The sequence below is a fragment of the Microtus ochrogaster genome, linkage group LG4, assembly GCF_000317375.1.
Source record: "Microtus ochrogaster isolate Prairie Vole_2 linkage group LG4, MicOch1.0, whole genome shotgun sequence".
NCBI lineage: Eukaryota > Metazoa > Chordata > Mammalia > Rodentia > Cricetidae > Microtus > Microtus ochrogaster.
This window is the reverse complement of record NC_022030.1, coordinates 20081918-20095455: the sequence shown is the minus strand read 5'-3', so window position 1 is coordinate 20095455 and position 13538 is coordinate 20081918. Positions and strand designations below refer to the sequence as shown.

Genomic DNA, 13538 nt, shown 5'->3' with positions numbered 1-13538 from the left:
CTGAGCCACACCCCAGCCCCTCACTGGGGGATTCTAGGCAGGGGCTCTACCGCTGAGCCACACCCCAGCCCCTCACTGGGGGATTCTAGGCAGAGGTTTTTATCACTGAACTAAGTCCCCAGCCAGCCCTCTTTTCACATTTTAATTTGAGATGATCTTTCTGAGATGCTCTGGCTGGCACTGAACTCATACTGTAGCCCAAACTGACCTTAAAATTCAGAACCTCCTGTCTTGCTCTCCTGCGCTGCTGTACGTGTGCTCTCAGGCTTTTATTTTTTTTTAGAGCAGCTTTAAATGCACAGTGAAAATGAGCTCAAGATAGATCCCATATGCCTTCCGTCCTCTGCGTGCACCACCTCCCCATCTTCAGCATCCTCAGCCTAAACAGTACTCATTTACAGTCCAGACTTCTACACATTATCGCCACATCTGTAGATGGAACCTCAGACTTCACCCTGTACCTATGTGTGTGGGGGCGTTGGACAGTTTGATAATTAGTAACCTTAATCCCTAACAATTCAGTGGGCAGGCAGAGTCATAGTGATGGTGTCCATTCTATGGAAGGGAATGTAGGCACAAGGAAGGGTAAGACTGTCTGCGCTACTCCAAACGTCAGTGGTGAAGGGTGATGGAGGATGAACCCACTGCCCCCACCTCTAGGTTTTGAACCCATTGAGCCATCACATAAAGACACTGGCTGCTCCTTCTAGGAGTTCAGGTCTCTTAGGGAAGGCCAAGAGTTCTGGTAATTGAGAGGACCATGGTGAACAACAGAGCCACACATTTAACAGGATTAGCGATTAGTGTGGGTGTCCTGGGCAGGTAAGGGGAATCCGAAGAGGGCAGACGCACAACCACTGCTTAGGCACATTCGGGTCCTCCATCCTGCATCCCATCCACCCGCCCACCCCACCAGGCTGTGACTCGCCCCACGCTGCCCGACCCGCACCTCTCACACCCGCAGCCCCCAAAATGCTTGGAGCCGCCATCCCACCCTGAGGAGCCTAGCGACCTGGAGGAACTGGAACAATTCGCTCGCACCTTCAAGCAACGCCGCATCAAGCTGGGCTTCACGCAGGTCTGGGACCACTTTATGGGGCGGCGGGTGTGCGGGGGGTGACAGAACGAAGATGCAGGGGTCCTGATCAGTTGATGGAGTGTTTGGATCTGGCCTTGGACCAGGAGACCCCGCCTTGACTTCCAAAACCTCACCTCCTCCTCTCTGGACCAGGGTGATGTGGGCCTGGCCATGGGTAAGCTCTATGGCAACGACTTCAGCCAGACGACCATTTCCCGTTTCGAGGCCCTTAACCTGAGCTTCAAGAATATGTGCAAACTCAAGCCCCTCCTGGAGAAGTGGCTCAATGACGCAGGTGAGCTTGGCCAGAGGTGCCAACGGAACTCACAAGGAATTGGTATTGACTAGAACAGGGTGGAAAGCGATCACTCACATCCTTGTCTCCTGTCTTTCCAGAAACTATGTCTGTGGACTCAAGCCTACCCAGCCCCAACCAGCTGAGCAGCCCCAGCCTGGGTTTCGACGGGCTGCCGGGGCGGAGACGCAAGAAGAGAACCAGCATCGAGACGAATGTCCGCTTCGCCTTAGAGAAGAGTTTTCTAGCGGTGAGCTTCGCCCCCTGGCGGCCGGGAAGGGTATCAGGTAGATGGACCCAGCTCCACCAACAACTCTCTCTGCCTGTAGAACCAGAAGCCTACCTCAGAGGAGATCCTGCTGATCGCGGAGCAGCTGCACATGGAGAAGGAAGTGATCCGCGTCTGGTTCTGCAACCGGCGCCAGAAGGAGAAACGCATCAACCCCTGCAGTGCCGCCCCCATGCTGCCCAGCCCGGGAAAGCCGACCAGCTACAGCCCTCACCTGGTACCCAGAGCTGGGGCTGGAGGGCTAGGTGTGGGACTCGGGTCGGGGCACAAACCTATAGGCATCTGGGTGAAGCAAACTTACTTAGAAGAGAGACCAGAGGAGCTGGTTCTGGGGGCACTATGTCACATACACATCACGGTCACCAAGGAACCTAGTTTCCAGGAAAACATGCCTCCCAACCTGAGTAGAGGTCAGGTGACGACTCTTGGGAGTGGGCTCTCTCCTTGCACCATGAAGGTTCCAGGGATCAAACTCAGGTCATTCGGCTTGGCAGCAAGCGACTCTACCTACCAAACCATCTCCCAGGCCCCAGTTGTGGTATTATGTGGTGGGTACAGGCTCCCACATACACACTGGCATCACCATGAGGGAGGGATAGGACTGGTCATCATGACCCAGGTAGGACTACACGGGCTCCCACCCACTGAGACAGGCAGGGCCACCATTAGACCCCTGAGGTACCTGCAGCACCACAACCAGACACACTGGGGACATCCTTTGTTCCATCCCTTTATTTCTGTTTGTGAAAAGGACTCTGATGTCCAGAGAGAAACCCCTCAACTCTTGGGCTGGGGAGGAAGGAGGGGCCCTTTGCAAGTTAGCCAGCCATGTGAAGGAGGACCACCAAGAGGGCCACCTGCTACCAGGTCCAGATGCACACGGGCGCAGATGCCAAGATGCACCAAATCCCAGCGCAAGGCAGTGTAGAGAAAGCTGCTGGGAAGGGGGTTGGGAGTGGAGTTCCTGCAGGGGCAGATGCCTTTCGTTTTACCAGGAATCTCCATCAGGTTAGTAAGAGGTTTGGAGTGGGAGAGAGATGTGGGGAGATGGCTTAGGGCTTCTAGGACTGAAGGCGGGGTGAGACTGCCTCAGGACACATCTGCCCTTTCATTTGGGGGAGAGGCTCTGATCTCCTGATCCTCCCCCCTCTCCCATTTACTATGTAATCCAGGCTTGCTGGACTCTTACACAGGCAGGAGAGCGAACAGCAGGACCAGACAGAGCAGCTGGTCAGTCACAGTCCGCAGCTCCTCAGGAACAGTAGCTGGACAGGATGGTGTCAGAGGAGAGATGGCGGACTCTCTCAGCTGAGAGTCACACTGCGCCTTCTGCTTGTGGCCCAGGATTACCTGGGGTACATGTGGGAGAGGATGATGGAAAATGAGTGGCAGAATCTAAATGCAGCATTGCTCCTGGAGTCCTGTTACCCCACTCTGTGTGGGGGCAACTGGAGCCGTGTGCACAGGGAACACTGTGGGAGGCTCCCCTGGGACAGTGTCTTACCGTACTTTCTTTCCTCTCTCCCCAGGTCACACCCCAAGGGGGCGCAGGGACCTTACCACTGTCCCAAGCTTCTAGCAGCCTGAGCACAACAGGTTAGAGGCAGGCTGAGGGGGGCTTAGGGGGACGCTGCAAGGGCCACAGTCTGACGGTTAGCAAAGGCTGAGTCTTGGGTGGTGGTGGGGGACAGGAAGAGCAGTGGGCAGGTCCCTCACATTGTCCACCAGAGCAACCCCTAGTCAGCTTCACGGTTCCCCGTGAGAAAGTGTGAAGGTTGCTGGAAGGGGACACACTTGAGTCGTCCCTGGTGCCTGTCATGTGTATGCCCTGCGAGCTCAGGAACTTGTTTCGAGTCTCTGAGCTTCAGGTTTTATTATAATTATCACGAGTGTATAACGCGCACACAAGATCTGTATACACACACACACACACACACACATTCTAGAAAGAGGAACTGGTACAGACTCAATGATGGAGCTTCATCAATGTGCATAGGGCTCTGGGGCCCTCATCAGTCTGATTTTTTTTTTCTCTTTTGGTTTTTTGAGGCAGGGTTTCTCTGTGTAGCCCTGGCTGTCCTGGAACTCACTCTGTAGACAAGGCTGGCTTCAGACTCAGAGATCCACCTGCCTCTGCCTCCTGAGTGCTGGGATTAAAGATGTGCCACCACGACCCAACTGATTGTTTTTTTTAAGGTTTTAAATGTTTGTTTTTATTTTATGTGTTCTTTTGTGCATCGTGAACACATGGTGTCCAACAGATGCCAGAAGAGGGCGCCAGATCCCCAGGAACTGGAGTTACTGACAGCTGTGAGCTGCCATGTGGGTGCTAGGAATGGAATCTGAGTCCTCTCGAAGAGCAGCCAGTGTTCTTGACTGCGGAGCCACTTCTCTAGCCTGTACAATTTTTTTAAAGATTTATTTATTTATTATGTTTACAGTGTTCTGCCTGCATGGCAGGAGAGGGCACCAGATCTCATTAAAGATGGTTTTGAGCCACCATCGGTTACTGGGAATTGTACTCAGGTCCTCTAGAAGAGCAGCCAGTGCTCCTAACCTCTGGGCCATCTCTCCAGCCCCCTGTACAATTTTTTAATAACACAAGCTCTACTAGTCCTCTCGGGTTAAGAAATAGTTAAGTGGAGGATTATGAACTAGTAAGAAGAAACTGGCACTCCCTGGTCCAGGTTCTTGATAAAGTATAATCAACTGACTAAATTCTCACACCTGGCTCATGAGATTGGTCCTATTTTTTTCCCCATTTTCCATGAGGGACCTGAAGGTGAGAGAAGTTGAGGTGCTCGCCACGGGGCATAGCTGGGACTAACCATGGGATCTGTTCTGGCTCCAACAGTTTGGTCCTCAGTGGCCCACTCCTAAGCTCCCAGCAGCACAGAAGTCCTGGGGACTCATTTTGGCCCCTGGAGGGAGCCATAGGAACATGTCTCCTAGGCAACCCATTTCTTGTCAATGTCAGGGTGTTTGGGGGCATGGTTTGCAGTCAGTGCCAGTGATTATTGTGACTGTCATGAGATGGGGGTGTAAGGACTATGAGGGAGGGGTATGGGATAGTGTGCTGTTCTGACTGGTGAGATTCTGGGTGTGCAATAGGGGTTGCTGTGACTTCCTTAACAAGGGACCGGAGAAAGCTGAAGACTGTGCTTTCTGTCTCTCTCTGACAGTTACTACCTTATCCTCAGCTGTGGGGACGCTTCACCCCAGCCGGACAGCAGGAGGGGGTGGAGGTGGGGGCGTAGCTGCGCCCCCCCTCAATTCCATCCCCTCTGTCACTCCCCCACCCCCGGCCACCACCAACAGCACAAACCCAAGCCCTCAAGGCAGCCACTCAGCTATCGGCTTGTCGGGCCTGAACCCCAGCACGGGGTAAGTGCGCAACTACAGGTGGGAGGTCGCAGCTGCTTGCAGGGTGGGGAGATGCACCCCAGTTCTGTCCTGGGTTCCCTGCTAATGCCTCTGCTTTGCTCTTGCAGAAGCACAATGGTGGGGTTGAGCTCTGGGCTGAGTCCAGCCCTCATGAGCAACAACCCTTTGGCCACTATCCAAGGTGCGTGCTGCCTCATGTCACCCCATTGCCACCAGTCCTGCCCCTACTGGGCCTTGAGCCCCCTCATTGCTACCCCAGCCATGTCATCCCGCCCTGCTCACTGCATTGCTTGCCTCTTCATCCCCGTCTGTGTTTGGGGAAGGTGTGAGGGCTACTGATTGATGGGAGTCAGTGGTTCAGATGGGGAGCCGGGGGCGCTCAGGCAGGGCACAAGGAGGCGAAGGTCTCCATGGCCGGGTTTACCTCCAGCTCAGCCTCTTCTCTCCTCACCAGCCCTGGCCTCTGGTGGAACCCTGCCCCTTACCAGCCTTGATGGCAGCGGGAACCTGGTGCTGGGGGCAGCCGGTGCGGCCCCAGGGAGCCCTGGCCTAGTGACCTCGCCTCTCTTCTTGAATCACGCTGGGCTGCCCTTGCTCAGTGCCCCGCCAGGCGTGGGCCTGGTCTCAGCAGCAGCTGCAGCTGTGGCAGCCTCCATCTCCAGCAAGTCTCCTGGGCTCTCCTCGTCTTCTTCGTCCTCATCATCCTCCACTTGCAGTGAGGTGGCAGCACAGACCCCCGGAGGCCCAGGGGGTCCCGAGGCAGGGTCCAAGGCCGAGTGAGAGCCCGCCAGGCCTCCCCTCCTGCTCCTCTCACTCCCCTGACATTGGTCCCCCACCCAAGAAGGGGCGAGGAGGCTGGTGGGGGACACAGTGGATCCTGGGAGCAGGAGTGACAAAGGAGGAAATACCAAAAATCAACCAAAAAAAAAAAATTAAGAGAGAAAACAAAAAGAAACCAACAAAAGAGAAAACCAAAAATATTCACAACAGAAACCAGCTTCCCTAAAGGAACCAGAGATGAAAACAAACGAACAAAAACGCCCCCAGACCAACCAAACAACCCCCCCCCCCCAAATCAAACAAACCAAAAACCAGTTGCGAGCCAGATCTTGGAGTGCTCACTGCTATGACACCAAATAAGAACCCTCAGCCAGGAGCGGAGCAGCCTCCAGCAGGTCGGACCTCATGCCGCTGAGCCCTGGCTGTGGGAACAACTCCTAACCTTACCCCCCGCTGGGGGTGGCAGAGAAGGAACTAGAGAATGTGATGGCTTGCTGGCCCAGCCCCAGCCCTGGGCCAATGGAGACAGGGCATTGCCTGGGGCAGGAGGCCCAGGGCCCAGAGCCACCTGCCAAATGGTCTTTTCCAGAAGGCAAGAGGAAGGACCGAACAACCTTACACCAAATATTCAGTAGCTTCACCCAAAGGATGTACAGAATTTTTAGCGTTGTGCTCAACAGAATGTGTCCCTTCCGTGTGTTCCCCTGCCCCCCAGCTCTCCCGGACAGGGCAGGGGGTCTTGCTTTAATCCCCCAAACCCCCAGCCTGGGGAGAGTTCAGAGGAAGGCCTGGGTATGGGCTTTTTGTTCCCTGTACCTCTCCTCTCCCTTTGAAGGGTGGGCTAGGCCTTTTTTTTTTTTAATTTAATTTTATTTTTTTGCCAAGTTCCAGCTCTCCAAAGCCCCTCCTCAGCTCCATCATCCTCTCTGTCTGGAGTCTTCCTCTTCCCCTGACTGGGAAGGTGGTTGTTTCAAGCAAAGGGCGATGAGGTGAGAGCATCCAAGTTGTCTTTCTTTCCATCTTGTCTGTCAGTTTCCCTGAAAAAAAAAATCATATTCCAGTGCCTATCCGTGGAATCCTTCACGTTCTTTAACATTAACCAGAAACCAAAAAGATAACTCACCTCACTCCGCCCACCCTATGCCCTTTCTGACACTGGCAGATACCTCTCCCTTCCCTTCCCCAATGCACACACGCACACACCCCAGTTGTGGGCTCCTCCGGATGGCATCTCCATCAGGGTCCACATGGTGGTGACATTGCCATGTCCTGTGGTTCCCCATGCAAGAGGGCACTGTGGTGGCCACCACTCCCATGAGACCTCCACGAGTCTTGGCTGGACCCTGTACTTGCCCATTCCTGGACATATCTCAACAGTGGACAGAGGGGATGCTGCTGGGAGCCGCCTTGTCCTCCTTCTATCGTGGAGGTCAACAAAGTTTTGAACCAAAAAACAAAACAACAAAAAACAAAAACAGAAAACCAAACAAACAATAAATTAAAACTAGAAAAAAGAATTTATAGATATATATAGATATATATATATGGGAAAGAAGACTAGGACTCTTCAAGACAAGAAGGAGCCGCAAGGTGGAGCCAAGCCCTGCACAGTGGTCCAGGCCTTTGGTCCCCAAGGCGGATGGAACGATGGATGCTTCTTTCTCTTCACAAATACCTCATGGACGTCGTCTTCGGAAAGCTGGAGGGGGGGCTGGGGGGGCCTGTCCCTCAGCCAGGGTGGACAGAAGCGGGTGGGTGGGGCTGAGAGAGGGTGTCAGGGACGAGGGTGAAGAGCCCCAAGCTCCCTCCCTGCCTCCCCCCAATCAACTGAAAAAGCTTTAAAAGAAAAAAAAGGAAAGCAAAAAGAATGGGTGAAGGAAAACCAACTGTTGGGTAGTTTGATTCCCTCTTGGTCTCTGTTTCTGTTCTCTCTCTCTCTCTCTCTCTCTCTCTCTCTCTCTCTCTCTTTTCTCTCCTTTCCTTCCTCTCTTCCTCTCCCTCCCCCCTCTCCTCTCTTCATTCTTCCCTCACATCTCTTGATAGCCTTCTTTCTGTATCTCTCCTCAAACCAAAGTTGCTGTGAAGGACGCGAGCCATTGAAATCAGAGTGACCCCTGCCCCTGGCTGGGCAGGAGCAGAGGGAGGGAAGAGCTGGGCAATGGCCCAGGGCTCCCCTTCCATCCTAGACACTCTGAGGAGAGAGGCAGCCAGAGCCCCTAGGTCTCAGCGTTCTCTTTTCTTCCGGTCTCCCTTCTCCCACCCAGAAGCAAAACTGTCGGGCTGGGCCCCAGAGGTAGCAGAAACTCCAGATTAACTCGGGGCCTTGGGTGCCTTACACCAATGGGGTTGGCACCTCGTCCACCTATCCTCGCTGGAATGTACGCAGCTCTGCTGAACCGACTCCCTGCCCTCACCCTACCTCTGAGTTTGTCCATTATACGTTCCTGAGAAGCGGCTAGCGAGAGGGCCTGGACCCCAACCCACAGCTGGAGAAGGGGCCAAGGGCTCCTGACCGGATAGGAAGACATTTGAACAGAGCAGAATGAAGGAGTTACAACCAACCAACCAAACAACCCCCCAAAAACCCTCTGAGAAGACAGGCAGCATGGAAGGCATGGTGGAGATGACTCAAACATAAACTATGATTCTAGACCAAAAAGAAAAAAAAAAAAAGAAAAAAAAAGAGAAAAATCCAGGATTCACCACCCAATTCATCCTGCTTCCTCCCTATCAAGACCTCTCCCTACTCCAGTGTGGAGGAGTGGGGTAGAAAGAGAGCAGGAAGCAGGGGGCAGGGATGGGCAGATGCCCTGACATTGGTGGAGGGGACCCCCATGCACTGGAGGTGGTGGGGACCCTCCCCATCCAACCCCCACACTCGGAAATGAAAAACAAGGAAAAAAATCCTGGGAGGGGAAAACTAACCAAATCCCGAGCTTTAACTACAGCTGTGAAACCAAATATTGGGAAGGGGCGGGAGGGCGGGAGGGAGGGGCAGGTGAGCCCCAGGTCTCCCCCCCCCTGGAACCCCTCCTCCGAGGACTCGAGATAAGGCACCAAATACCTCAGAACTTTAATGTTAAAAAAAAAAAAAAAAGAAACCAAATATCGTTGGCTGGGGGCCAGCCAGGGCAAGGGGCTTGGGGCTTGGGGGAGCTAGGTTTGGGAAGGTGGGGGAGACTTCTAGTCCCTCCTGCCCCCACCTGCCCCTTCCACTCCGTCACCCCAGCCTCGACTCCAGGAAACAAAACTATCTCATCGTTTTTATTTTGTGGTCTGTACAGAGCCTGTGTCCGTGTGTCTGTGTGTGAGCGAGATTGGAGGGCTAGGACGCTTTATATGGAGTGGGGGAGGGAGACCCTGCGCCAGCTTAGATGTCAGATGGTGGACCAGGGGCCTGGGCTGAGGGAGAGCTAAGTGGACTGGGTGAAGGCAGTGCTCTGACTTTTCCTTCTCCCAGCCCTGACTCCCCTTAAGGGAGGAGCAGAGACTGGTCTGCCCCAACGGGGGGCCATTTGTGCCAAAAATAATGCCAGTAACGAAACCGCCTCTCTGTTCCCTTCTGGAGGGACAGGGTAGGGACAGAAGTGGGAGGAAGGGGCTGGATGTATGTATAGGGGTGGTTGAGGGATGGATGGATGGATGGATGGATGGGGTTCCCAAGCCCCTTTAGAAACTGGGGTCTTATGCATCTTCCCAGAAGACCAAGAGAGTCTCCAAGCCCTTACCCTGGGAGCTCCAGCCAGGAACTAGTCAAGTCAGGGGAATGACTTCTTGGCCTGACTAGTTTTTCTCCTTCAGCTCATTCCAAGGGTGCCTCTCTCTCCATCTCACCCAGGGTGAGAGAGACTAATGAGCAAGATTGAGACACATGGCCCCCACCTGTCTCTGAGTGGGAAAGGCAAGTGCGAGAGATAAAGGCCTCCAAGAGAAAAAAGAAACAAACCAAAGATTTAACCATTTAAAAAAGAAAAAAAGAAAAAAAAAAACCACAGACAACTCCGCTACCTTTTTATACGTTGGGAAAAAAAGTGAAAAAAATTAGAATAAAAAATTTAAAAAAATAAAAAAATAAAAAAACAAAAACCCAAAACAAACAAATAAAAAGACAATAAAAAAGAAAACAAACAAAAAAAACCCCACCAAAACTTTAAGCCGCGGTTCTTTTGTGCGGTTTAAACTTTGACCTCAGCAGTCTCCAAAGCAAGACGACGATGACAAAGGCTTCGGGAAAAAAAGAAAAAATAATGTATATTTTTAAGTATTTGTCCTTGGTGTTGGCTCCTTCCTAAACAAGCAAAAAGGAGCAAAGAAAAAAATCCAGAAAAGTGTTGCTGGGACGGAGACGACTACTTACTTTGTCTGTGACCCCCTATTTCCCTGCCCCCCCTTTCCTTTAGCCCTGCTGCCCTTCCCCCAACCTGTCCTCTAAGCCCAGGGGCTCAATATTTATTTATTTATGTAATTGCAGGGTGACAGGGGCTTCTGAACAGAGGGCCTTTGGATCATAGCTGGGGAGTGGGGGCAGGGCAGACATCTTTGGGGCTGAAGAGGAGGCCTAGTCGTTGGTCACCTCTTCTGGCCCCTGACTGCCACCACTGTCACCTGCCAAGGCCAAGCACTAGGGCAGTGACCACTTTGCCTGGTAAAGATCTGACTGGCTCCTCCTTTTTGGGTGTGGCTGTCCCTCACCTATTTATTTGAATGCCCAGGTGGAGGAGACAGGAGTGGGGAGCCTTGGTAAGTAGTGGGCCAGGAAGTGGGCCCTGGAGTGACCCACAGGCCCATCGAGGTCGCTCCCCTTTTGGTTGTCTGACCCGCCCGTGTTGGCAGCCCCTTTCCTCCCCTCAGATCCCTTCCCTGTCTCTTCTTGTGGTAGCGGGTTAGTGTTTCAGTGTTTTTAACTTCAATCTGCTTGTTCATTGTACAATGTGCTTCTTTTAATGGCCCCGTTTTTGTAACTTGTGTCATTCATCTGAACAACAAACATCAAAAAATAAAAAATTAAAAATTGTACAGAGAGAAATGATGTCTGGTGTCTCTTGGCCTTCTGTTTCCTGGGAATAGTAAGCCAGGTCAGGGTGTGGGTTGGAAACGTGAACTGGGGAGGGGAAAGAATGATTCTGTTCCAATACTGGGTCAGGAGTGGCGGCCTGGCGCCGGAGTCCCAGTGAAGGCTGAAGCAGGAGGATCACTGCCTTGTACGGGGGCAGGTTTGTTTGAGTTACATGGTGAGTGCAAGGCCATTCTAGGCAGACACACACACAATGGTTAGAAGACCTGAATGTTTTTTCTACGTTCAGAAAATTGGACACAGTGGTTAGAAGACCTGAATGTTTTTTCTACGTTCAGAAAATTTGAGGGATTTAGGAAGAATTCAAATTCAAAAATCTCAGTTCTGCCATTTTTCAGTAGGCATGAGCTGCAGTGGTTCTATAGTACAGGACAGTGCATACCTCACGGGCTTCCGTGGTGGACAGGACAATGCCTACCTCGTGGAGTTGCGGAACTGAACGGGATGGTTAAATTATTAGGAGAGTTGGGCGTGGTGGTGGATACCTTTAATTCCAACAGCCAGGAGGAAGAAACTGACAGATCTCTGAGTTTGAGGCCAGTCTCTTACACTGAGTGTCAGGCCAATCAGGTCTCCACAGTGAGACCCAGCCTCTCTATAACACTGTCTTCAGTAAAAGCCACGAAGAAGCCAAGACATCAGCCAATACTGGCCACCTCCTTTCCTGGGTGCCTCCCAAAAGAACTAAAGAGACCTTTAAAATAAGAGTTGAAGCCGGGCGATGGTGGCGCATGCCTTTAATCCCAGCACTCGGGAGGCAGAGGCAGGCGGATCTCTGTGAGTTTGAGACCAGCCTGGTCTACAGAGCTAGTTCCAGGACAGGCTCCAAAGCCACAGAGAAACCCTGTCTCGAAAAACCAAAAAAAAAAAAAAAAAGAGTTGATAGGCTGGGGCAGTGGTGGCACACACCTTTAATTCCTTTAACTCGGGAGGCAGAAGCAGGCAGATCTCTGAGTTAGAGGACAGCCTGGTCTATAAAGAAAAACTCTGTCTTGAAAAACCAAAATTAATTAAAGTTAATAATAAGAGTTCAATCTTCAGTGCTTGTCTTGCAAGCACAGGGATCTGGAGTGGAGCCCCAGATGCATGTAAAAATGCCTCCATCCATCCCTGGAACCCCAGCACTAGGAAGGCAGAGAGAGGTGGAGCCCTGCGAATGGGGAGGCCAGCCAGTCTAGCATAACTGCTCAACTCCAGGTCAGCAGGAGAGATCCTGTCTCAAAGGAGGTGGACAGCATTTCTGAGGACAGTGAGGTTACCCTCAAGCTTCCACATGTACATACAACATGAACACACACCACTAATCCTAGCACACAGGAGGCAGAGGTCAGGATCAGTTTTGTATACTTAAGTGACCAACCTGGGCTCAAAAATCTTGTCTCAAAAATGAGAATAATACATGAGGCTGGAAGAATGAGAGTTTGAAGCAATCTGAGCTACACAAAAAGACCCTGGCTCAAAAAGGGGAGGAGACTGAGGATATGGCTCCCTAGTCTAAGGTTTCAATCCCCCCCCCTCAGCCATGCACATGCACATGCGTGCACACACGGTGACTTTGAAGTAAGATTGAATAACAACGTATGTGCCTCCTTTGAGGGACATTAACTCAGATTATCCTGCCATCTCGAACTAGTCACTTGCCGAAGCAACTTCCCAGGTCAGGGCTGGGGTGACTCCCAGATGCTACCACTAAAAATCAGAACTGGTCTCAACAGAGCCACTGGCCTTCTTTTGTCCTTGTTGCGTCCTGTCTGGGACACAGGTGCTGGGATCCAGGTGAGCCAATAGGAAAGGCTGAAGATTGGAGAAATGAGCTATATGTGAGGCCATGGGTTCCATCTCCATTATTTCTTTAAAAATTTATTTATTATATATATACTCGCCAGGAGATGGCACCAGATCTCTTTACAGATGGTTGTGAGCTACCATGTGGTTGCTGGGAATTGAACTCAGGACCTCTGGAAGAGCAGCCAGTGCTCTTAACCTCTGAGCCATCTCTCCAGCCCCCAACTCCATTATTTTTTTAAAGCACTTTCCCCTCTTAAGTCAGTATAGTTGGCTGAGGAAGATTTTCGCTGGCCTTTGAGGGGCTGCGGTCAGAACCATAGATGTCCCATGACTTACACTTGAGAGCACGCTCTGGTCCTGAAGCCTCCACTATGCATCTACCTGGAGCATAATAATGTCCAGGCTCTTGGGCATGCCCTGCCTAGTTAGCTGGCCTCTCTGTCAAGTTTTATAAGCCACTAGTGGGCAGTGCTATGTTCCCTTGGCTATTGCTCCTGCAAATTCTAAATAAAGCAGGCAATGCAGCCGGGTGTGGTGGCAGAGGCTGGCAACTCTGGTATGCGGAGGTTGAGGCAAGGAGCCTGGGCCGTACACAAGAACAGTCCTCTTACAAAGGGAGTGAGGCATGGAAAGCCTTTCTTAGAAGAGCCTGAGGTCACTTTCGTTACTCGCCCAGTGCAGGCTCCTGGATTACACCTTGGGTGTGCTGGCTGGCTGCACATCTTAGAAAGGGGACATGTAACATCCACTGATTTGGGAAGTCTGTATTATCTTTCTTTAGGGCTAAGGCTCAAAAGCCATCAAAGCTCTCAGGGGGTTGATCAACTTCCTCTTTTTTTTTTTTTTTTTT

General features: G+C 52.0%; 1 protein-coding gene across 7 annotated transcripts in view; it reads left to right on the top strand.

Moving 5' to 3' along the window:
* Pou2f2 (POU class 2 homeobox 2) overlaps positions 1 to 7529 on the top strand; it is an 85856-nt gene extending 78327 nt beyond the window's left edge. For 4 of the 7 annotated variants that reach the window (XM_026786319.1, XM_026786320.1, XM_026786315.1 and 1 more), the window contains 8 exons: positions 917 to 1078; positions 1232 to 1373; positions 1475 to 1623; positions 1703 to 1879; positions 3192 to 3258; positions 4845 to 5046; positions 5154 to 5227; positions 5501 to 7529. In XM_026786319.1, coding sequence (XP_026642120.1) covers positions 917 to 1078; positions 1232 to 1373; positions 1475 to 1623; positions 1703 to 1879; positions 3192 to 3258; positions 4845 to 5046; positions 5154 to 5227; positions 5501 to 5826 — 1299 coding nt within the window. In that variant the 3' untranslated portion in view covers positions 5827 to 7529. The remainder of the gene's footprint in view (positions 1 to 916; positions 1079 to 1231; positions 1374 to 1474; positions 1624 to 1702; positions 1880 to 3191; positions 3259 to 4844; positions 5047 to 5153; positions 5228 to 5500) is intronic. The other 3 variants (XM_026786318.1, XM_026786322.1, XM_026786321.1) reach the window with 3 other exon arrangements.
* Positions 7530 to 13538: the final 6009 nt, after the last annotated feature.